The sequence below is a fragment of the Trachurus japonicus genome, chromosome 11, assembly GCF_045865225.1.
Source record: "Trachurus japonicus isolate A0001 chromosome 11, Traja_1.0".
Classification (NCBI taxonomy): domain Eukaryota; kingdom Metazoa; phylum Chordata; class Actinopteri; order Carangiformes; family Carangidae; genus Trachurus; species Trachurus japonicus.
Window position 1 is genome coordinate 7,183,184 of NC_140917.1, and position 23,428 is coordinate 7,206,611.

The following is a 23,428-nucleotide window of genomic DNA, read 5'->3' on the forward strand; positions in this document are numbered from 1 at the left end:
TTCTCTACTCCCACCCCCCCCCCCCCTCCCCTCTCTCTCTCTGTCATATTAAACACACACACACACACACACACACACTCATTGAGAGGAGAAGATGGAGCTGGTGCAGCCCCGGCCCCGACTCTGTCACATTATAATGTATTATTACAGAGGAGGTGGACCTTCGTCTAAAAATAACACACACTCTGCTGCTGCTGCGCGTTCACATCCAGGCTGTTTAAGGTCAGAGGCAGAACGCAGCCCCAGTGTGTGTGTGTGTGTGTGTGTGTTCACGCAACTTCTGGGGTCGACTCTTGTGCATCTTTCCCTCAAATACGACATCAATCACAGCAACGACAACGAGCGAAGTGGTTTTTAGATTTGAGACGAGTGGATTCTCCGGAGTTCAAAACGTCACTTTGTCATTTTCAGTTTGATGTCACATGTTGTATTATTTATATTTTTATGCATCTATTTGTATCTATATTTACATTTACTGGTGATTTAACCCTCCTGTTGTCCTTCTGGGTCAAATTGACCCAATCTGTTCCCTTCCTCCATCCTTCCCTCTTTCCTTCCTTTCTCTCTTCCTTCTTTCCACAATCCTTTTTCCCTTCCTTCCTCCCTTCTTTCCCTTTGTCCATCCTTCTGCTTCCTTCATTGACCTAATCAGTTCCCTCCCTTCATCTTTCTTTCCTTCCTTCCTTTGTCCCTTCCCTTTTCCTTCCTTCACTCCTTCGTTCCCAGTCAAAATGCGTTACATGTGAATTTAGATAAACATCTGCATCTGTTTCTTCTTCCACCTTTTTCCATGAAACAGAAACAAACGGACGAGTCGACGTGACAGTTTCACATTATTATGATGAATATTATGATTATGCTGCTTTCACTGCACGCTGGGAAATATCAGAATCATGAGCTCTGAGTAACGACGCAGAAGATGTGTGATGTGTGTTTATGTGCAGATGTTGTAAATACGAGCGTCCTTGTTAGTTTGACAACAGATTTCGCTGCTCACTGATGGTTATTATTGATTAATAAGCAAATTATTACATTTAATGACTTATATAGTTTATATAATGTAGAATATAGGGCTGTAACTAACGATTATTTTCATTATCGATTAATCTGTTGATTATTTAAACGATTAATCGATTAGTTGTTAGGCCAATAAAATGTTAAAAAAATGTTGAGAAATGTCAATCAGTGTTTCTCAAACCACTAGATGACGTCTTCAAATGTCATAAATGAATAAAGAAATCAGAAATATTCACATTTAAGAAGCTGAAATCAGAGAATTTTTACCTTTTTTTTTTTCTTAAAAAAAACTACCCAAACCGATTATTTGATTATGAAAATAGTTGACGATTAATTTAATAATCGATTATTGTTGGATTAATCGATTCATTCATTGTTGCAGCTCTAGTACAGGGATGCAAACAGCGCGCCGAAAAGCGGAACTCGCTTTTTTCATGACCAATTAGGTGACTTGTGTGAATCGTTCAGATCCGAAGAGTTTTTGTTTTTTAGGTGGTGGGGGGGGGGACATTGTAATGTAATTATTTGTTAATGGTTAGCACCCCCCCCCCCCCCCCCAGTTCCTCTCTTTTTTGGTCCTGACCCGTTTGCATCCCTGAGTATAGATGCTGGTGTTGATGTATAATTAATTCAAATATCATGACAAGGAGAGTTTGAAGGTGATCCGTGACTAAATCTGACGTTAATTCCCATCTACTGATTACCTTGTTTTAACCAATCAATGACAGGCCTCCTGAGGTGTGTGTATATTAACCTACACCTGAAATACACAGCATCATAAAATATGCATGCACTTAAACTTTTATATGAAATAACAGGGTATCCGCGGGGTCTTAAAAAGTCTAAAATTTGAAAATCTAAATTTTAGGCCTTAAAATGTCTTAAATTTGTTGAATTATTGTGTTCAAGTCTTAAATAATTTTAGACAGGTCTTAAATTTTCTTATGCCCACCATGGGCGAGCATTTCACTCGCATTTGCCCCTAAAAAAAAAATACATGTGTGAACCAGGAAAATCACAAAAAAGAAAGAGCACAACCTGCGATTGGTCAAAAACTACAAATCCTACAATTCTCTGGCCTCAACAATAACAGTAGTTAGTGTAAGTAAGGGAGAGTGGAGCTGTCGGTGAAAAGAGGAAACAACGCCACGTCTGGTCCTGTTCTATGTTGTTCGTTCACACCGTCACCGTTTATTCGTTACGTCCGCGGTGTAAAAGGCTGTGACGCAAAAACGCGATTAGGCGCAAGACGCGATTAGGCGCGCGACGCGGTATACGCGACTTTTTTTTTTTGCGACACAATACACGCAAATTTTTTTGGGCGACGGGACCTTCGCGTCTTCGTCTATTTCATCGTGTTTGGTGGGAAGACCCACAAGGGGCTTCCCACCAAACATATATGACATATGATATAATAGTCTGTAGACATCATCATCATTCAACGTTTTCACATGGTCTGGTGTTAATAAAGCAAACTAAAAATCGCAAAAAGAAAATCAAGAATCGGTTGAATCGAAAATCGATTTTGAATCGAATCGTGACCCTAAAAGTCGGAATCGAATCGAATCGTGAGCCACCCAAAGATTCACATCCCTAGTACAGAGACCTGCCACAGTGTCATGGTGCATTAATATAAACCGTTTGCATCCCTGCTAGTAGAATATAAAGGTTTTCAGTTTAAAATCATATAAAACAGAGAAATCTTCACACATTAGAAGCTGAAGAACAGTTTTTTTTCTCATTTGTGCATTAAAAACTTATTTTAATAATTAGTCAGGTGATTGATTGATCATTAAAGCTCTAACAGACGAGGATATCAGTGCTTTAAAGTGTAGAAATTAAAAGCAGATGTGTGTTTCTTTTTATTAGCTCCTTATTAAAACCGTCACCTCCATGTGATCCAGGTCAGATGTTATAAAAAGGCATGAATGAAAACAACATTTTTTTCCTCCTGTTTACGTTTGAATAGCAAACGACTAATCTGTGTCACATAACACGAGGAAAAAAAAACCCTAAATCTGGGACAAAGCCGGAGTCGTCTCTTCCTGTCGCTCCCTCGCCACCGTTTACGACTCCTCTCCTCTCCTCCACTTTCCACCGATCGTAGCGCTGCACATTTAAGATTCAGAGTGTGTGTGTCTGTGTGTGTGTAACCTCTCACTTACAAGCTTAATGTACCTTTCGTCCATTTGCATATTTCATGAGACGTCAGACTGTGTTTGTTAAAAGCCGCTGCTGCTCCATGCTGTGTTTGTTTTTCCTGTGTCTGATCTAAAAATGCAGCTTCAACGTGTTCCTGTTGGGGGAAAAAAAAAAAAAAAAGAATCTGAACCACAGAGTTAAAAATCCATTTCTTCTTTATAATATTGATCGGTTTATATTGATCTGATAAATCTTCTCTTCTCTTCTTCTCCTTCTGTTTCTCCTCCTGCAGGTGAAATAGATCGATGTCTGAAAAAAGTAGCGGAGGGAGTAGAGCAGTTCGAAGACATCTGGCAGAAGGTGATGAGACACGACAACAAGGCAACTTACTCATCGACCATCTCCACATCTTCACATCTACACATCTTCACTATCAATTTACCTGTTTAATTGTTTATTTACCCATTTATTTTGTCTATTAATACACAAAAAAAGGCAGAAAATGCCAATGAAAGCACAAAGAGACGTCATTAAATGTCCTGTTTTGTGTCAATTTTAGTCCAAACTACAAAATTACTATAAGATATTATATTTATTGTTGAGGTTGATAAAGAACAACACATAATTCTCACATTTTACAACCTGGAGACATCAAAATGTCGACTATTTTACTTGAAAACCAGCTTAAACTATAATAATTAATTCTAAGTATTAATATCATTGAATATAAGAACATAAATAAACACAAAAATATTTTTATTTTCTGATTTCATGATAAACAGCGTGTTGACCCTCTCCTCTGTTTCCTCCTCTCTGCAGCTTCACAACGCAGCCAACGCCAACCAGAAGGAGAAATATGAAGCAGACCTCAAGAAAGAGATTAAAAAGCTACAGGTAAGGACACGAAGACGATGAAAACTTATTATTACTCATTATTAAATGAGACAACACATCAGTATTTAAAGGGATAGTTCAACATTTTGGCAAATTGGCCCATTGCCATAATCCCTATAGTCAAAGCAGTAGGTTTGTTGCCTTTAATTGTCGGTGCAAGCTATTTTTAGAACGGCGGAGCAGAGCCGAGAGCTGCTCAGAGCTACGCTACGGAGGCTAATGGGATTTCTTGGTTTCCCTCATCAAACTCATCAAATACACAATCCAACAGACAGAGTTGTTTTAGAGATAAATGCAGAGACTGCTTGATGAAAAACTGTCCCCAATGGAAACGCGCATCAGCGGTTTTGCATGTATTTCCCTCTAAAACAACTCTGTGTGGTAACGTTGTGTTATTATCTCATAGCGTGGTGAATGTGCAGGTCACAACTTGTCCACCAGAGCGTTGTGGAGTTGTTGGATTGTGTATTTGATACAGAGTTTGATGAGGGAAACCAAGAAATCCCCTTGAGCGTTACAGCGCCACACACTGGCCTGGTGTATGTATATGTACTACAGTGTCTAGAGTCGTTTTCAGTGGATCAGTGTGTACGCAGATATTTTTTAAACCTTTTTTCAAAAAACAAACAAGAAGAATATTGGTTTGAGGGAAGCTCCATTTTGTTTGGACGAGGCCTAAAAGCACAGAAAGTTTTTAACACAGATTTATTTATTTTTTGAGCCAATCAGCAACTGAGACAGAAATTGACGGAGGTGAGTTCAGGTGTCGGGTCGACGCATTTTAGGCCTTGAAAAGGGATGAAAACACTCAGATTGTTTGCTGATGTTAAACCGTGTGTGTGTGTGTGTGTGTGTGTGTGTGTGTGTGTGTGTGTGTGTGTGTGTGTGTGTGTGTGTGTGTGTGTGGTGTTAAGTATCATCACTGTCAGCTGAAACAGTGTGTGTTTGCTTCGTCTTGATTTGATGTTGCCATGAGGACCAAACTCCAAGCCAAGCCTGTTTGCTCTGAAGTTCATCATCCATGACGAGTCTCTGCACATATCACTCATGTCTCTCTATGTCTCTCTCTCTCTCTCTCTCTCCCTCCTGCTGTGTCTCCTCCTCCTCCTCCTCCTCCTCCTCCTCTTCCTCCTCCTCCTCCTCCTCCTTCTTCTTCTTCTTCTGGTCCCTCAGCGTCTTCGAGACCAGATCAAGACGTGGGTGGCATCCAACGAGATCAAAGACAAAAGGCAGCTAGTAGAAAACCGCAAACTCATAGAGACGGTGAGTAGGAACCAGGGAGGAGGAGGAGGAGGAGAGGAAGAGAGGAGGGACATTTCATGTTCGTTATAACCCCCATTACCACCACCAAAGTCTTAAAAACTCCAGGTCCGACCGATCAGTCGTCGATGATCTTGATCATTTGGGAAAAGCAACAGAAAATGTTTTAGTTGTTTTTGTTTTTGTTGTTCTGGTTGTAACTCGGCTCAGGATGCAGCAGCAACACAAACAGTAGATTATTAGTTTCGATTGTGCATCAGATAATATTTCATGTAATTAATGGGTTTTCAGTCATTTATCTACTGGTAACAATCGGTATACTATTATTATTATTATACTAACTATCGGTATGATATTTGTGTTTTATGGTCCTGAATAATGTCATGTATTTATCTAGTAGATAAAGAGTCTAGAGTCTTACAGTTTGGTCTTGACTATAGAAAAGAAAAAAATCTAATTTCACTTTTTAACCAAATAACTATAGCTTCACCTGGTGTAATGATTTTGTTTTTTTTTTTAGCTCTTTTGCAGAGAAGCAAAAATTAGAACAGAAAAAGTTTTTTTGACTTAATTTAAAAAGAGAAAAAATGTAAGAGTGGAAAAACCTCGAACGCATAAACAATGATGATAATAATGATAATCTTTACTTATGCAGCCTTTTCCTCTTCAAAAAGTGCTTCACAGGGGGCGTCGCGTGGTGTAGTGGTTAGAGCGGGCGCCCCATGTATAGAGGCACAGTCCTCGCTGCGGTCGGCCCCGGTTCGAGTCCCGCGTCGGGTGCCGTTTGCTGCATGTCATCCCCCCTCTCTCTGCCTCCCCATTTTCCTGTCTGTCTCAACTGTACTATCTACAAAGGCATGGCGGCACGGTGGCACAGTGGTTAGCACTGTTGCCTCACAGCAAGAAGGTCCTGGGTTCGAATCCCAGGCCGCCCAGGGCCTTTCTGTGTGGAGTTTGCATGTTCTCCCCGTGTCTGCGTGGGTTTCCTCCGGGTGCTCCGGTTTCCCCCACCACTAAAAACATGTCGGCTAGGTTAATCCTCCAGTCAGTGCCCCTGACCAAAGGCACTGGCTCATAATCTGGAGTTGGTCCCCGGGCGCTGCACCGCGGCTGCCCACTGCTCCTCAGGGATGGGTTAAATGCAGAGAAAGAATTTCACTGCACTAGCTGTATATGTGACAAATAAAGTACCTTTACCTTTACCTTTAATAAAAGCCCAAAAAATAATCTTTAAAAAAAAAAAAAAAAAAAAAAGTGCTTCACAGAAAGATGAACAAGTGCAGTTTCACCTGGTGTCATTTTCTAGCTCTTTTACAGAGAAAATATCTTTTCAGTTTTTGACATAATTAAAAACTGTTAATAATAACTGTTAAAAAGTGCTTCACAGAAAGATGAAAAGATGTAACTTTAAAAAGTTTCGCTCATTTCCTGTTTGTAAACAATAATTTTTCATTTATTGTTGATTTGACGAGGACAATGCACATTAATGAACAATTGGTGACGCACACGTGACGTCATGTTAAATATGCCGGATTTAGCTCAAAGCTAATTTCCATCCGTAGTCCTCACATTTAAAGACGGACGGACATACCATAAAAAACAGATAACAACCGGAAGCTACCTGCGTAAATATAAGAAAAAATAGAATATTAGCAGCACCAATAAGAAAACAGATTACACAACCTGCATAAATATAAGAGAGGACAGAGCACTAGCAGCTGTTATAGCAGTAAGAAATAAGAAAACAGATAACAATGCCATGCAGAGCTGAAAAATAATAAGAAGTCACAAGGAGTCAAACTTTTGTTTTATACAGAAACAACTATAAAGATGTTTCTGGTATAATCTCTAAAATTAGATATTTAAAAACAAGATGGCCGCGTTCTTCATGGAGAGCAGCAGTGCATCATGGGAGCTGCTCTGATGTGAAACACCTGTTCTGCAGAGGCTCCGCCCACCGACCGGCTCACACACCAGACTGTGATCATCAGAGTTGTTTAGTTGCACCGGATGTGAAGCACCTGAGCAGAGAGAGAGAGAGAGAGCGACTCAGCAAGATCAGTGTCCTGTCACCATGACTCGGCTCTTTTCTCACCCTGACGCTGCTGCTGCTCTTCTTCAGGGTTTCCTGCGGCGGCGCCGTTGTTGTTGGTCGCCCTAAAATTTACACATCTGTTGTTGGGAGTTGGAGTGAAAAATGATTCTTTACAACACGATGAACTGTTTCATGTTGGTTCTCCTCGTCTTGTCTGCAGCAAATGGAGCGGTTCAAGATCGTGGAGCGAGAGACCAAGACAAAAGCCTACTCTAAAGAAGGTCTGGGTCTGGCCCAGAAGGTCGACCCGGCCCAGAAGGAGAAGGAGGAGGTCGGGACGTGGCTGACGGTGAGTTTATCACAGTGGCATTTGAAGAATTCATTTATATATTTATCTTTTACATATTTTTTAATAATCGCTTCTAAAAAAAAAAAAGGGGGCAGCTACTGTATTACTAGGACGTATATAAAGAACATTTACATCTATTTCTAAAAAACACTTTTCTTATGTAGTACAATAATAAAATGCACAAAATAAAAATAAACACTTTACAACTTTAATAGATTTCATTCTCTCAAAATGCTCCTTTAGTTCAAATAAAATCAGAAACTCTTCTTCTTTAGTTTCTTTATTGCAAGAATGAACGTAAATAAATCTGAATTCTTTAAAATAACTCAGTGTACATTCATTTAATGTCAGTAGGATTGATATCGCCAGGACTCGACCTCGTGTAACAGCATCAACCGGACTCTTTTTAAATCTTTTAAAAGTCCCAATTTTTTAGCATCTCTAAAGGAATGATTGTTGTAATCAATAAAAATAATAGTTTGTTCCCTCCATTACTCCACTTTTGCAGAGATTACACTGTTTTTGTTTTCTTCATGCTCCAACATGTTCAGTGTTTCCACTAAATTCAATATATATAAAACCATAATGTGTCGTTAATTTTCTCCAAAGTGAGACGTTTTGTGTTCACTCAGGACTGTAACTGTAAGAGTCGGTCAGAGGTGGAGGTTTACTCTGGGAACTTTTTTTTTTCCCTTGGTGTTTCCTTTACAAAGCGGGAAGTGAAAGTGAGACAGAAGCAGAAGTCAAACTGAATTTATGACCAAACGTTTCTCACAAAAACAAAAAGACTGAAAAGCACAAAACCACTCACATTAATACAGCACAAAGAAATCACCCTGACAACACTGTTTTCTCACTGGAACGGGGAGATATTTATAAATGAAGCTGAAATATATTGATTTGATTAATTCATTTATCACAAGGTGAATATCTACCGTGCACAAGACGACAAAATCTTTTTAAAAATGTCTCTTTAGTCTCTGGAAAACTGCATTTTTCCATTATTTTATTTCATTTTCTTGATTAAATGAGTAATTTGTGAGTTAGTTGCAGATCTAATCTTGAGGTATTCATTAAAAAAAACTTGTTTTAATTTATTTTTGGTGATTAACTCTTCTTCCTCTTCTTCCTCTCCCTCCTCAGAACACGATAGACATGTTAAACATGCAGGTCGACCAGTTCGAGAGCGAAGTGGAGTCTCTGTCGGTCCAGACGAGGAAAAAGAAAGGAGACAAGGAGGTCAGTGTGTCCTAGGCTGTGATTGGTTCGTCCTCGTCTCCTCTGCTCCCCTGTGTCGTTTCCTCCTCCCGGTTATTTAGTCTGTGTGAGGTCACACACACACACACACACACACACACACACTATGTCCTCCTCCATTCATCTTCTCAGGCTCTGACCCTGCTGACCAGCTCCGTTTCCTCCCAACTCGTCTCCTGAGGACTCTGAGCTAGAAAACAGAGTGTGAGGACATCAGGTCCTGAACACCTTAGTTTTTCTGCCTCAGGAATCAGTTCAGGTTTTATTCAGAGCAGGAAAATCGGTGTTTTAATAAATGAAACCTAGAAAAGTTTTTTTTATTTTTGTCTGTTGTAGGGCTGGACGACGATGGCAAAACTCATAATCACAGTTATTTACACCATTATGTATGGGTATTTTTCTTGATTGTGCCAACGACCGGCACGTTTTAAAGGGATAGTTCTAGATTTTGGCAAATTGACCCATTGCCATAATCCCTATAGTCATAGCAGTAGGTTCGTTACACCTTTAATTGTCGGTGCAAGCTATTTTTAGAACGGCGGAGCAGAGCCGCGAGCTGCTCAGAGCTACGCTACGGAGGCTCATGGGATTTCTTGGTTTCCCTCATCAAACTCATCAAATAAACAATCCAACAACTCCACAACGCTCTGGTGGACAAGTTGTGACCTGCACATTCACCACGCTATGAGATAATAACACAACGTTACCAGACAGAGTTGTTTTAGAGGTAAATTCATGCAAAACCTCTGATGCACGTTCCCGTCGGGGGCAGTTATTCAGCAAGTAGTCTCTGCATCTACTTCTAAAACAACTGTGCATCATCAGTCAGTATCTGTCATGAAGTGCATGGAGTAAAGTGCCTACTATTATAAGTAAATAATAATAATAAAACTAAGCTTAATGTTCTTTGATTTTTGTAAGTTTTGAGATCGTTTTCGAACCAAAATCACAATTAAAATTCGACTAATTGTCAAGTCGTTGTCTGTCGCTCATGCAGTTAGTTCAGTCGGCCAAGAGCGAAGGACAGAAGAGAAAATGTGGCTCAGAAGTGCAGATATCATCTTCTGGACTCAGGTTGTGTTCAGACTGATCAGGGTAAAAAAAACAAACAAAAAAACATTTTTGTTTGAGTGGAAGTTTCTTTTCACAAACCAGTTTTGTGCAGCAGAATTTGAACTTAAACCAGGATTTAATCTGGTTGAACAGTTTAAACTGGTTGGTGCAGAGTTTAGTGTAACTCTGTGTTCTGCTGCTCTGCACTTTGCAGCGTCTTGACCCGCTCATGTTGCTGACATGTGCTGCTGCTGCTGCTGCTGCTGCTGCTGCATTAATATGAAAAGCATTAATATGTTCCTCTGTGCTGCCTCCACTAATGCAGCTCAACAACATGCATCCGTGTGTTTTTAATAATCGCTTCGCTGCAGCCGCTCGTCCGCAGAGATTCAGCTGCTGCTGCTTTTTTGTGCTTTTACTCCGAGGAAACACATTTCAACCTGGAAACATGCAAAACAGGGAAAAAAAACAAGAAAATATATGGCAGGAGAAACACTCACAACATGTTTAAATTAAGTGTAAAGCAATGGGAGGATTAAATATTGAAATCAGAAGTGGTGGCTGCTGCGACGTGTGAAGCATTAAAGCTGTAAAGTGCATACGTGGCGGCGCCTCCTATACGTTTTCTCACATCGCTCTGCGTTTTAAATTTTAAACACGCTGCCGCTTGTTTTTCATTCTAAATGCCATTTTGTTCCTTTTGCTATTTGAATAAATAATTCACCTCCGTTTGTGTTTCGCATCAGAGTGAATGAAACTTTGTTCAACAGTAAAAATCAAGTCCCGTCGTGGTCCAGACTGAAACCAAATTGAAAAGTTTGTGGAAAAAAGAAAATATAATTCAGTTGCAGCTTTAACTCCGTTTGGTTTTGTGCAGAAACAGGACCGGATTGAGGAGCTGAAGAAGTTCATCGAAAAGCATCGATACCACATCCGGATGTTGGAGACGATACTGAGGATGTTGGACAACGACTCGGTGCAGGTGGACTCCATCAGGAAGATCAAGGTGGGAAAACTGGAGACACACAGCTGTTTGAACATCTGTCTGAGTGTTGACACCGTCTTTATCGCCAGGATGCAACAACATGTATTTATAAGATTCATCGTTGAAATTATTCTTATTTCTCTGGTGTTAAATCTTGAAAGTCTTGAAGAAGATTTATTTCTAATGTTGCCTCTTGTTTTCTTTTCCTTTCTGCTGATGCAGGATGATGTGGAGTACTACCTGGACTCGTCGCAGGATCCAGACTTCGAGGAGAACGAGTTTCTCTACGACGACCTGGATCTGGAAGACATCCGTAAGTAGAGAAGGAGCCGTAGTGTTGTCAAGACCACCAAACCAGAGACTGAGTCGAGACTAAGACCGAAGGGCGACGAGACCAAGACCAAACCAATTCAAGACCCTTTACTGTATTCAGTACCAGCACTCACACTGCAAAAACTCAAAATCTTTCCAAATTTGTTTTATTTCTTGTCGAAATGTCTCATTTCTAGTCAAAACCAATCTCTTTCCACTTAAAATAAGAGCCATCACTTACAAATTAACTTGTTTTTAGAAAATTTGCACTTGAAATAAGTAGAAAAATCTGCCAGTGAAAGCAAGTTTTTTTTGTGCTTGTAATAAGAAAGAAAAACTTGCCCCACTACTAATTATTTCAAGTGAAAATATGCTTGAAAGTAGTAAAAAATATCTAAAAACAAGCTACTTTTTAAATGTGATCAGTTTTATTTTAAGTATAATGAGATTTGTTTTGACTAGAAATGGCATTTTGACTAGAAATAAGACGAATATTCTTGGTAAGATTTTGAGTTTTTGCATGTGGCTTGACATTTACATTATTCCTCAGCTAAAATGAAAAAAATATACTTGCATATAAAACCTAAACCATATTTAATGTAAACAAAGTTTGGATTGAAGAGAAGAACACAGCAGCACAGAACCTGCTGAAGTCTCCTCCCACTGTCGACACCAAGTTTTTCAGATGGTTACACACAAACGGATAATTATCTTAAAGTTGTTGAATTACATCACATCAACCAAAGTGAGCCAGTGACAGAGAGACATGATGCTGCAGCTGTGGTCCTGACTGGTCTTGAGAAAAAATCCCGAGTCCAGCTCGACCGAGAGTCTCAAGACCAGTCTCAAGTACCACAACACTGTTTGGTTTGTTGTAGCTCAAATTGTCTGTTTTGGGGATTTTTTGTACAACATGAAACAGAATTACAAAATGTGCAAACTCAGGTTAAAATCCTAACAGGTAGTGATGCTGAAATCCTCTCTCAGAAGTTATTGTTGCAATAAAGAAATGAACAAATCTCTAGAGTAACGATATTTAAACCCACAAGACAAAGAATATGTAGCAGCCGACCAAGAAACTGTTATATACATGTTAGATTTTATATCGCAGCTTCTCAGAAACCTCTGTAGAAATGACTTTATTGACTTCATATATCTGATGTAACATGTGGACTTGAAGCAAACTGCTGTGAAAAGTTTGTAGACAGTTTTTCTGACCTCTCTCTCTCTCCGTCTCTCTCTCCATCTCTCTCTCTCTCTCCCTGCAGCTCAGACGCTGGTCGCCACCTCTCCGCCGGGACACTCGCACTTGGAGGACGAGATCTTCCAGCACTCCAGCAGCACACCCACCTCCACCACCTCATCCTCACCCATCCCCCCCTCACCTGCCACTTGCACTACGGTACGAAAAACTTTAAAAAAGCTTTAAAAAAAGAAAAAAAAAGAACATTCTTTTCTCGAGTTTTCATCTCGCCTCCGGTCGGCAGTTTGACATCTTGCACTTTTGACATTCAACATGTGCTGGGAAAAGGAAGAGATTTTTATTTATTTGTTCTTTCACTCCCTGTGGTTATGAAATTTATGCAGCATGTGGAGGTTTTGCAAAGATTTCAGAGACATAAAGTTCATATTTTGAGTCACAGTTTTGACCTTTTTTTTTTTTTTTTTTAGTTTAAAGGGATAGTTCACCCAAAATTCAAATTTCACTCATTATCTACTCACCCTCATATCGACTAAGGGCTGTGAGAATTTCTGTCCTTCGTCCGCCGTCCCTTCTCTGAGTTACGGGGGGGTCCGCGCAGCAGTATTTGTCCATATAATAGTTGTCAATGGATACCAACATTCTTCGTCCAAAAAGACACACCAAAAAACATCCAAATACACAGGAAGAGCAGTGAATTGAGACACTGGGAGCTTCCGCTACAAACAAGCTTAAAATATAGACTTATTTAATTTTTTTCGGAACAATTTCTCATGTCGGGGCTTCAGTACAAGAGGGACATTACAGACAAGCAGTATGGAGGTATTTGGATGTTGTTTGGTGTGTATTTTTGGACGAAGAAAGTTGGTATCCATTAACAACCATGCTCTTAGTCGACATGAGGGTGAGTAGATAATGAGTGAAATTTGAATTTTGGGTGAACTATCCCTTTAAAATCTTTTCCACGTGTTGTCATCTGGGTTTCTCTTCTCTTTCTTCTTCACCTTCTTTACATTAATGAACCTTTTTGTTTCAGTCCCGTCGAGTCAGGTCAGGCCTCTCTGATATCTAAAATACAAACCTAATATAATTGCCTTTTGTATCTGCTGTTACCGCGCGCTGCCATCTGCTCCCATTGTTCTGCCGCGCTGCCATTATATCATCTGCTCTTCTTCTCTGCCCACATGCAGTTTGCACCGAGAGCCGTTATTATGTGTCTGATGTGTCTGAATAGAAGGCGTGGAGCCACTGACAGGAAGTAATACGGTGGCATGAAAAGGGGGGAAAAGTAGAGGACAGGGTGACGCAGTGACTCCTGGGAAGAAAAAAAAACTCAAGTTCACTCGTTGGAGTTTAACTTTTTTAATCACCCAGGAGAGGTTGTTTCTAAGAAGTGAAGCTGCGTCCACACAAGAAGGATTTATACCACGGTTATACACAAAACTACTGTACACATCTCCGGTGATGAGTAAATGCGAAATACGAGTTTCCATAGAACTTTTGTGGTACATGTTTATATCGATACGTCTGAAAAACGTTGAAAAATGTTTTAGCGATATTTGAGAGGTTTTTCAAAATGTAGGCGTTTCCATTACCAGTTTTTTATTGCAATATTTAGAGGGATAGTTCAACATTTGGGCAAATTGGCCCATTGCCATAATCCCTATAGTCATAGCAGTAGGTTCGTTACCTTTAATTGTCGGTGCAAGCTATTTTTAGAATGGCGGAGCAGAGCCGTGAGCTGCTCAGAGCTACGGAGACTCATGGATTTCTTGGTTTCCCTCATCAAACTCATCAAACTCATCAAATACACAATCCAACAGCTCCAAAACGCTCTGGTGGACAAGTTGTGACCTGCACATTCACCACGCTATGACATAATAACACAACTTTACCAGACAGAGTTGTTTTAGAGGGAAATGCAGAGACTGCTTGATGAAAAACTGCCCCAGACGGGAACACGCAACAGCGGTTTTTGCATGAATTTACCTCTAAAACAACTCGATCTCATAGCGTGGATGCGAGCCAATCTCCTTCAGCCTTGCACGGAAAAGGGGAATGATAGGAAAGATTTTACTAATTCATTGAGAAACAATGCCCAGGTCAGCAATGTCTTTCATTCACACTTTTATATCAATACGTCTGAAAAACCACCTCATTTCATTTCATTTCTTTATTTATCGAATTGGGACAGTGCACATTCATCAACACTGACGCATTGCGCATCATTGTAAATGTGCCGGACTTAGCACAACTGCTAAATTTCAGCCGCAGTCCCAAGGCAGGTTTCTAAAAAACATAACACAGAACTCATGAGAGTGTAAAAATGTTTTAGCGATATTTGAGAGTTTTTTTCAAAATGTAGACGTTTCCATTACCAGTTTTTTATTGCGATGTTTAAGTTTTGCGCATTTTTAGGTGAAATGGAAACACAACTATTGTCGCTCCTCCTGATAGAAGATGTCAGGAAGTGTAATCACTGACGTTGTTGTTGTCGTTGTTTTTCAGGAGAACTCGGAGGACGACAAGAAGAGAGGACGTTCGACAGACAGTGAAGTTAGTCAGGTGAGGCGTTCAAGTCCAGCTGGTTTTTATTGGTTCGGTCGTAAAAACAGAACGCGTTATTAAATATTAATCTCCTTTCTTTTTTTTATTTCTCCTCCAGTCACCTGTGAAGAACGGAAACCCCTCCTCCTCGTTATCCTCGTCCTCCTCCTCCTCCTCTTCCTCCTCCTCCTCCTCCTCCTCTTCCTCCTCTTCTTCCTCCGTCTCAGGACTGACCTCATCCTCACTGGTCTCTATGGCGACCATCGCTGGGGGAGGAAGCGGCAGCAGCGGCGGCGGTGGCGGCGGCTCTGGAGTCGCCGGCGGCAACAACAACAGCAACAGCAGCAGCAGCCATCATCATCACCATGGCAACTCGTCGGGGGTCCTCCTCCTCTCGAACACGTCGGCCGGCAGCTACAGCAACGCCACGCAGCAGCCGCCGCACCCGTTGGCACAGCAACAGCAACAACAACAACAGCAGCAGCAGCAGCAACAACAGCAACAACAACAACAACAACAGGCCAAACACTCAGTCAGCTCCTCACTCGCCTCCTCCTTCTCCTCGCTCTCCGCCTCGCTGGCGCCCGTCTCCAACCCCGGCGGCTCCTCTTCTGCCGCCAACAGCCACGCCGCCGCCGCCGCCATCTCCGCCTCCTCGCCGCCCAACGCCGGCGCCACGCAGCCGGGGCTCCTGACGCCCAACGCCTCGCCACTGCCGACGGCGCCGACGACCTCGAACAGCTTCGGCCTGGGGCTCGGCCTGGCGCTGGGGAAAGGCGGCGGCATGTCCGGCGGCTCGCTCGCCACCAGCCCGATGTCCGGCGGCCTCGGCCTGTCGGGGATGACGGGGATGTCGGGGATGACGGGGATGTCGGGGATGTCGGGGATGTCGGGGATGTCGGGGATGTCGGCGTCGCTGAGCGGCATGGCGAGCGGCATGGCGAGCCTCCTGTCCGGCTCCACCCCGGCGCCGTACGCTCAGGCGGCCGCCACCTCGGGCGCCGTCGGCTCGGGGCTGCCGGGCTCGCTGGGCGGCGTCAGCACCGCGTCGAGCATCATCAGCTCCATGGGCGGCTCCATCGGCGGCGGCGGGAACATGACGGTCGGCGGGCCGACGTCCACGACGGCCGGTCTGCTCGGCGGAGTGGGCGGCAGCGGCGGCATCGGTGGCGGCGGCATCGGCGCGGGGATTCTTGGCCTCGGCTCGGTCGGCCAGGCCATGGTGCAGGGGACCGCGCTGATGTCGGCGAGCCCCGTGGGAGGCCTCGCCCCCGGCAGCGGCCTCGGAGTCATCGGGAGCAACAGCGGCGGCGGCTCGGGGGCGGTGGGCAGCGGCGTGGTCGGAGGAAACTCGTCGCTCTCCGTCAGACCGCCGAGCCGACAGAAGCAGAACGGTAGCACTAGTGAGTATCAGACTGAGACGCAGACAATCATCAAAACTTTTTTAAAATTTATATAATAAAATATCAGTTTATAAATAATATTCTTAAGCCCTGGTTATACTTTCACCTGGCTCCGTTGGCGGATGGCGAGCGCACCTCGGCAGAGTGCACAGGCGTTTATGCTTGCCACATTCTCCGTTGCAATTGTCAAATACAGGGGGCGGTAGAGAAAAAATACATAGGAAGTACAGTGAAGGCGGGGGGGGGCGCGCCGTATTAAGTTTCGCCTTCACCACGCGCGCTGCTGTTATACATGCGCGCTTCTCTGTGGTGTGTATGTGTGTGAGAGGATGCGGAGATGAATGAAGGCGCTCGTCCGACGGAGGGGGGGGCGGTGGCTGCAAATGTCGCTACATTTTTATTTTTTTAAGACGTTAGTTTGGGCGGCAGCTCTTTGTTTAGCGCTGCGGGAAACCCTGAAGTAGCAGACGCAACCAAAAAACCGAGAAGAAGTAGCAGTACCAGCTCAGCCAGTCTTCCCTCAAATTTCCCTCCATTTTGAACCGAGCGACACTTGGCGCAGCGCGCGGCAAGTTTCAAAATCCTGGAGGTGCGCAACAGCGCGACGTGCCAGTTAGTTAGTTAGTTAGTTAGTTAGTTAGTTATTTAGTTGGTTATATATTAATAGTAGATTGTTAAAAAAATTTGTGTAAATAATCAGTAATTTTTACTGTATTTGATTTTATACATTCATATGTTGTGAAATTAATTAATGAATAATAATCGTGATAATCGTAATTCCATGATTATTTCTCTGACAAAAATCATACAAAGAAAATCTATAATCGTGACATCACTGCACTGAACTAGTTTGTGTGGCAGAGGCATAAACCCGATTCTAGTTTACATTTAAACTGTAAATGCACCTTCAAATTCTACCAGAACTGTTCTGATATCTCAAAAAAAGCTTTTCATTTTATACATGTGGATTTCTGAAGCTTCTGAATGGACTCACTGGTCTGTGGTGACTTGAGTTAAAAGAGTTGCGGACTGAAGGATTTCACGTCCTCTCTGTTTGTGTGGCAGGTTACAGCGCTGTGGTAGCAGACAGCACAACAGACTCCGCCCTCAACAGTGCCAGCCAATCACAAAGCAGCCAACCCTCGTCTTTGACCTCCACAGCCAATCAGCCGTGAGTATGAGGGAGCAGCTTCTTTAAAATGTGTTACATCGTCGTATCTCTTTGACCTGCTGACCCTCCATCTCTCCGTCTCTCTCTCTCTCCGTCTCTCCCAGTAAGGACACTGGTCCCAGTTTACTGAGCTCTATGAGTCTGTCGTCCAGCTCTCCGTCTCCGGCCTCCTACAGCGAGGCCAAGACGCAGAGCGGCGGCAGCCTGCTGAACGGACCGCTGTCCTACTCACAGTCCTCGGAAAGCATCAAGGTGAGAACACAACACACGCACAAACACACACACTTTTATTTCAGTCAACAGGAGTGTGTGTGTTTTTATTTTTTGCCTGTGAAAAAGAAAACAACTCAAATCTCCACAGACGGTTTAAAAACAGTTCTTGCTTCTACTGTGATTTAATTAATTCTGCCAACAGTGAAAATCCAAAGGGATGATGATGATGATGATGATGATGATGGGCTCGTTGCTTCTCCAAGTATTTCAGATGTTGCCAACAAAAAACTGGAGAGAATAATGAAAGAAAATCAACATTTAAATGATTAGTACACAATTAATTAGACTTCGGAGTAATTCATTGTGTAAATAACAAAGTAAAACTGTGGAGAAAATCTTAAAGTGAGAATGTTTTAGTAGTTGCAGCTGTGTGAAGGTTGCACACACACACTCACAGGTGTTTAAGTGTCTAATCAACGGACAGACTCTCATCAAGCTGCAGAGACTCACAGGGATGATTAAACCAGAGTGGATTCACCTTAGCTCAAGGTGTCAATACTTCTAATTTTTGATTTATTTGGATGATTTTATGCATGTTTGTATTGTGTTTCCAACCAAAAAAGTAAATTTAATCCACTTTAAAATGTTAAAAACAAGTATAAAACCAAAGACCAACACAAAATACCCTCCCAGGAGATGTAAAACGTTATTTTAAAGGTGTTTTTTGCTTCTTAAAAGCACAAATATAGCTCGGAAAAATGTAAAATATCAATACAGACTCTTATATTTATGCTCAAAACATAATCACCAAAACATTTCAGGTGTCCCATCCATGGGACATGTGAATATAAAAACTGTTATCCCAGAAACTGTGGCTTTTAAAGAGGAAAGATGCAAGATTTTTACCTTTAATTAAACGGCTTTGGAGTGATTGTGATCGGCCTGAGGCTGATTTATGCTCCGCGTTAAAGCGGTTTAACGCAGAAATCAGCAGCCGAGGCCTCGAGTCATATTTCAGACTCTAAATGTGCTCATCAGTCACGATCGATCCGTATCGCGCTTTAGTTATTTCCCCACAGTAATTGTGTTTTACGTCGTTTAATTTACTTGAGACCGGCCACAGTGGAGAAAAGGTTTCAACTCGTCTCTGCTGAATATTTTGTGAGGTCGACGTGTTTAGCAGCAGGTTGGATGATGATGATAACAAAGATAATAATGATGAAAATGGATATAAAATATGTGTAAAACACTTAAGATTCAGTTTTACACTTATTTAAAAGTGAGTAAGACACTTGATAACTAACTTGTAAGTGCAGCTTAGGGATGTCACGACTTTACATTTTCTTGGTACGATTATTGTCAGAGAAATAATCACGGTATTACAATAATCACAATTATTATGCATTAATTAATTTTGCAACACTATGAATGTGTAAAATGATCAAATATAGTCAAAATATAATTACATGAATCATTTCCAGTATCTATTAATATAGGACCAATTATAAATCTCCCAGGGGAAGTGTTTATAAGTTTATTTTAATCTTTTTTCTTTTTTCCTACCAATTCAATGTTATGTTAGTTAAATGGACCAGTATCTGTGAATTTACCTTTATTTTGGTGCACATCTGCCAATATGGTTCCAACATTATCTTTTTTTGGAAAGTAACGGTATTTAGGAATCTTTACAATTAATTAATTAATTGTGCCGTTTAATACCACGGATGGATGGATGGATGGACTCATAAGTCGACTCTCAGCATCGTTTTATAGGAGTAATTCCCAGAAGCTTGATGAATACGGCTGCGTTGTTTCAGTTTCAGTTTAATTTATTGACAAGGGACAATGTACATTAATAAAACATTGTAAAAAACAAATGTAAATGCACCCGAGTTAGCTAAAAAAAAAAGGCTAATTTTCATCGCCAGTCCCTCTGCCTGATGTTAAAAGGCAACCTTAAAAAAAAAAAAGCAACAGTGAGGTAAAATACCAAAGACATATTAATAAATATACATTTGTAAGTTGTAGTTACACGTCAGTTGGCTGGGTGGAGGAGTGTTGCTCTGCTCTCTGTGTTTGCGTCACTACGAGGAAGCGACACAACAACAAAAACGGCGGCCAAACAATGTGAAGCAGAAGTGATTTCCATGACAACACGATCACTGGTGTCGGACCTGATAGTTTCCCGCGCGGCGGCAGGTCCTGGTAGCGGCGGCTGGCGGCAACACACCACGTTTCCAGCAGAATCTTGTCTTGTTTTTTTTTGTTTTGTTTTGTTTTTTTTCCCATGAGTCTCCTTGTCTGTCCTCATCATCAGCCCCAGGAGCCGCTGAGCAGCCTGAAGTCCATGGCCGAGCGAGCAGCACTCAGCTCAGGGATGGAGGGAGACGTGCCTTCCCTGCACCTCACCCCAGGTAACACACACACACGCACACGCACACACACACACACACGGCTTGATAAAAGGAGATGGAGGGTTGCCACAGAGCAGAAGTAGGGAAGCTGGAGTTTAATGGAACAAAATGTCATCTCACCTCCCACTCTTCTGCCTCCTCTGAACAAAACCTGCTGGTGATATTATCGTCCCTGACTCAACTCCTCTCTCTTTGTCTCTCGGACTTCGTATCAGCTCCTCCCCTCTTCTCCTCCACCTCCACCTTTTCTTTTTCTTTTTTCTTTTTTCTCTTATCTCTCACCCTCTGTTAATTAAATGAAATTTAATGAAAATACATCTGATACAGGATAGAGATCCTCTACATCAGACTCAAAATAATGACAACATACAGATAATAAACACAATATACCATTTAGAAACTTCAATAACCCATACATAATATCACTTAAAGGACAATTCTGGGCAAATTCAACTCAGAGCTGTATTTTCCTAACATTTTAGGTCTAAAAGAAGGAATCTTAAGATTTTCAGTTTAATTGCTCCTGTTTTGCGGTTGTTGCGTCTGTCCCTGCATCGCCACGGCAGCGATGAATGGGAGCGGATGGAAGTTCCGCTACTTAGGCTGTTAACATCCTTCAAAGCCGCATTTTTTCCACAGACAGCGTCAGATGGCTACTCAAACATGCACCAAGAAGTTTATTTACTTCAAGCAAGTCAAGAGTTGATATTCCTGTGTTTATGACACAAACGGGAGCTTCCGACTGCACGTGAACACACCGAGCATCAACTTGGGTCTCGACTCTGCGAGACTTTGAATTAGATCTAGTTTTACCAACATGTCGACTTGCTTGAAGACCTAAAATGTTAGGAAAATACATCCCCGAGTTGAATTTGCCCGGAATTGTCCTTTAAGTACATACTGTATATCAGAATACTCCCACATTACCTCAAAGAAAAACAACAGCAACAAAACAAACAAACGGCTACAATTTCATAACCTTGCTTTATAATTACATAAAAAATCCTTATTTGACCAGAAATGATCAAGTCTTTTTTTTAAAGAGTTCACTGACAGAGCTGCACTACATCCTCAGGAAGCTCGTTTCATACTTTTACAGCCCTAAGTGCAAAAAAATGTTTTCTTTTGTCACAACAACACAAGTTTTCAGGAGTTCCCTCTTAGTTCATAATAATAACAACCTATATTTTATGTACAAGTTTATACACCTCAATCATGTCCCCCCTAAACCTGCTATAGACGAGAGTTGGCTGTTTCAAGTGCCTTAATCTTTCTTCATATGACATCACATTCAGATTAATTATTTCTCTCTCTCCCTCAGACATCTTCCCCAGCAGCACTACGGCCCCCTCGGGCCCCCCCTCGGTGCCCCAGCCCTCGCTGTCAGAGGTGAGCATCCCCCCGTCGTTGGGGGTGTGCCCGCTGGGGCCCGTGCCCCTGTCCAAAGACCAGCTCTACCAACAGGCCATGGAGGAGGCGGCGTGGACGCACATGCCCCACCCGTCCGACTCCGAGAGGATCAGGTGCAGTGAAACTTTGCAAGTATTCCACTACATGAAGACGTCCAGGCGTCTGGTGTATTATCTATTTGTATTTAGTGTGAATGTGAATGTATGAATTATTAAAAAAGGGAAATTGATCAATGATAATTCTTAAAGGGATAGTTCAACATTTTGGCAAATTGGCCCATTGCCATAATCCCTATAGTCTTAGCAGTAGGTTTGTTACCTTTAATTGTCGGTGCAAGCTATTTTTTAGAACGGCGGAGCAGAGCCGCGAGCTGCTCAGAGCTACGCTACGGAGGCTCATTATGGGATTTCTTGGTTTCCCTCATCAAACTCATCAAATACACAATCCAACAACTCCACAACGCTCTGGTGGACAAGTTGTGAGCTGCACATTCACCACGCTATGAGATAATAACAGAACGTTACCAGAGGGAAATGCAGAGACTGTTTGATGAAAAACTGTCCCTGAAGGCAACGTGCATCAGCAGTTTTGCATGAATTTCCCTCTAAAACAACTCTGTCTTGTAACGTTCTGTTATTATCTCATAGCGTGGTGAATGTGCAGGTCACAACTTGTCCATGAGAGCGTTGTGGAGTTGTTGGATTGTGTATTTGATGAGTTTGATGAGGGAAACCAAGAAATCCCATGAGCCTCAGTAGCGTAGCTCTGAGCAGCTCGCGGCTCTACTCTGCCGTTCTAAAAATACCATGCACCGACAATTAAAGGTAACAAACCTACTGCTAATGACTATAGGGATTATGGCAAAATGTTGAACTATCCCTTTAACATAAATATATTTCGTGTCTTTAAACGGCTCAGTGTGCAGTCACATAACATAGCTACACACACACACACAATTAGAGAGCCGATTATGCCGTTACTGTACCTGCAGCCCACACAGCAACAATTGACATTTAAATACAAACACTCAAACCCTCTTGTCCCACGGCACCTGTTGTGTTGCACAGCCAGAGGAGGAGGGCTGCGCACACACACACACACACACACACACACAGACACACACAAATATGAATGCACACATTCCTATGAGTCTGTGTCCAAAAACAAGCTTCTCATTTGTTTTATTTTAATTAATCACACCAGTAACTCTGTGTGTGTGTGTATGGGACCGTGTTGAGCTCGTGTGTGTGTGTCTGTTGTGTGTCCTCTTTGTTTGACACCATTATCAGTGGGCCGGTTTGTCACTGATCTAAAAATACAGAGTTTTGGATGGAAACGTTCTGACTCTGACCCGCCGCTGGATTTTTCCCACTTTGTGTGGATCCATGTGTCGTTACGGGGTTAATCGATTGCTCCCAATTTCTTTTTCACCAGAATTTGTCGCTCTGGTACCTCAGGTCACCTCAGGCCTTTTCTTTTTTTTTCTAGGGTTCGTAATTGAGAGTATTTGTGGATCGTCTAATGATGGGTTTTATGTTTTAGAGTCAAATTGTGGATTTATTTAAATATCCTAAAAACTTAATTGAAGGTAGAACAGCAAAACAAACTCTAAGCAATATTTTTTGATAGATGTAATGAACAAAAAAAGCTTTATGAAATATATGATTGGTGTAGTTTTGACAGTTGTTAATCGATTAAAAATTCAGTTGCATTTAACCGCGTAAATATCCGTACTTAATTATGATTATTCGCAGATAAATTCCAC

General features: G+C 41.9%; 1 protein-coding gene across 2 annotated transcripts in view; it reads left to right on the forward strand.

Annotated features, from left to right (window-relative positions):
- Window positions 1-23,428, forward strand: part of LOC146978104 (CCR4-NOT transcription complex subunit 3-like) — a 36,376-nt gene that overhangs the window by 10,416 nt on the left and 2,532 nt on the right. The window contains exons 3-16 of one of the 2 annotated variants that reach the window (XM_085790820.1): window positions 3,452-3,519; window positions 3,979-4,053; window positions 5,227-5,316; window positions 7,569-7,697; window positions 8,841-8,936; window positions 10,885-11,013; window positions 11,215-11,305; window positions 12,573-12,706; window positions 15,014-15,070; window positions 15,171-16,455; window positions 17,521-17,626; window positions 17,731-17,878; window positions 20,157-20,253; window positions 21,575-21,795. In XM_085790820.1, coding sequence (XP_085646946.1) covers window positions 3,452-3,519; window positions 3,979-4,053; window positions 5,227-5,316; window positions 7,569-7,697; window positions 8,841-8,936; window positions 10,885-11,013; window positions 11,215-11,305; window positions 12,573-12,706; window positions 15,014-15,070; window positions 15,171-16,455; window positions 17,521-17,626; window positions 17,731-17,878; window positions 20,157-20,253; window positions 21,575-21,795 — 2,726 coding nt within the window. The remainder of the gene's footprint in view (window positions 1-3,451; window positions 3,520-3,978; window positions 4,054-5,226; window positions 5,317-7,568; window positions 7,698-8,840; window positions 8,937-10,884; window positions 11,014-11,214; window positions 11,306-12,572; window positions 12,707-15,013; window positions 15,071-15,170; window positions 16,456-17,520; window positions 17,627-17,730; window positions 17,879-20,156; window positions 20,254-21,574; window positions 21,796-23,428) is intronic. The other variant, XM_085790821.1, reaches the window with a different exon arrangement.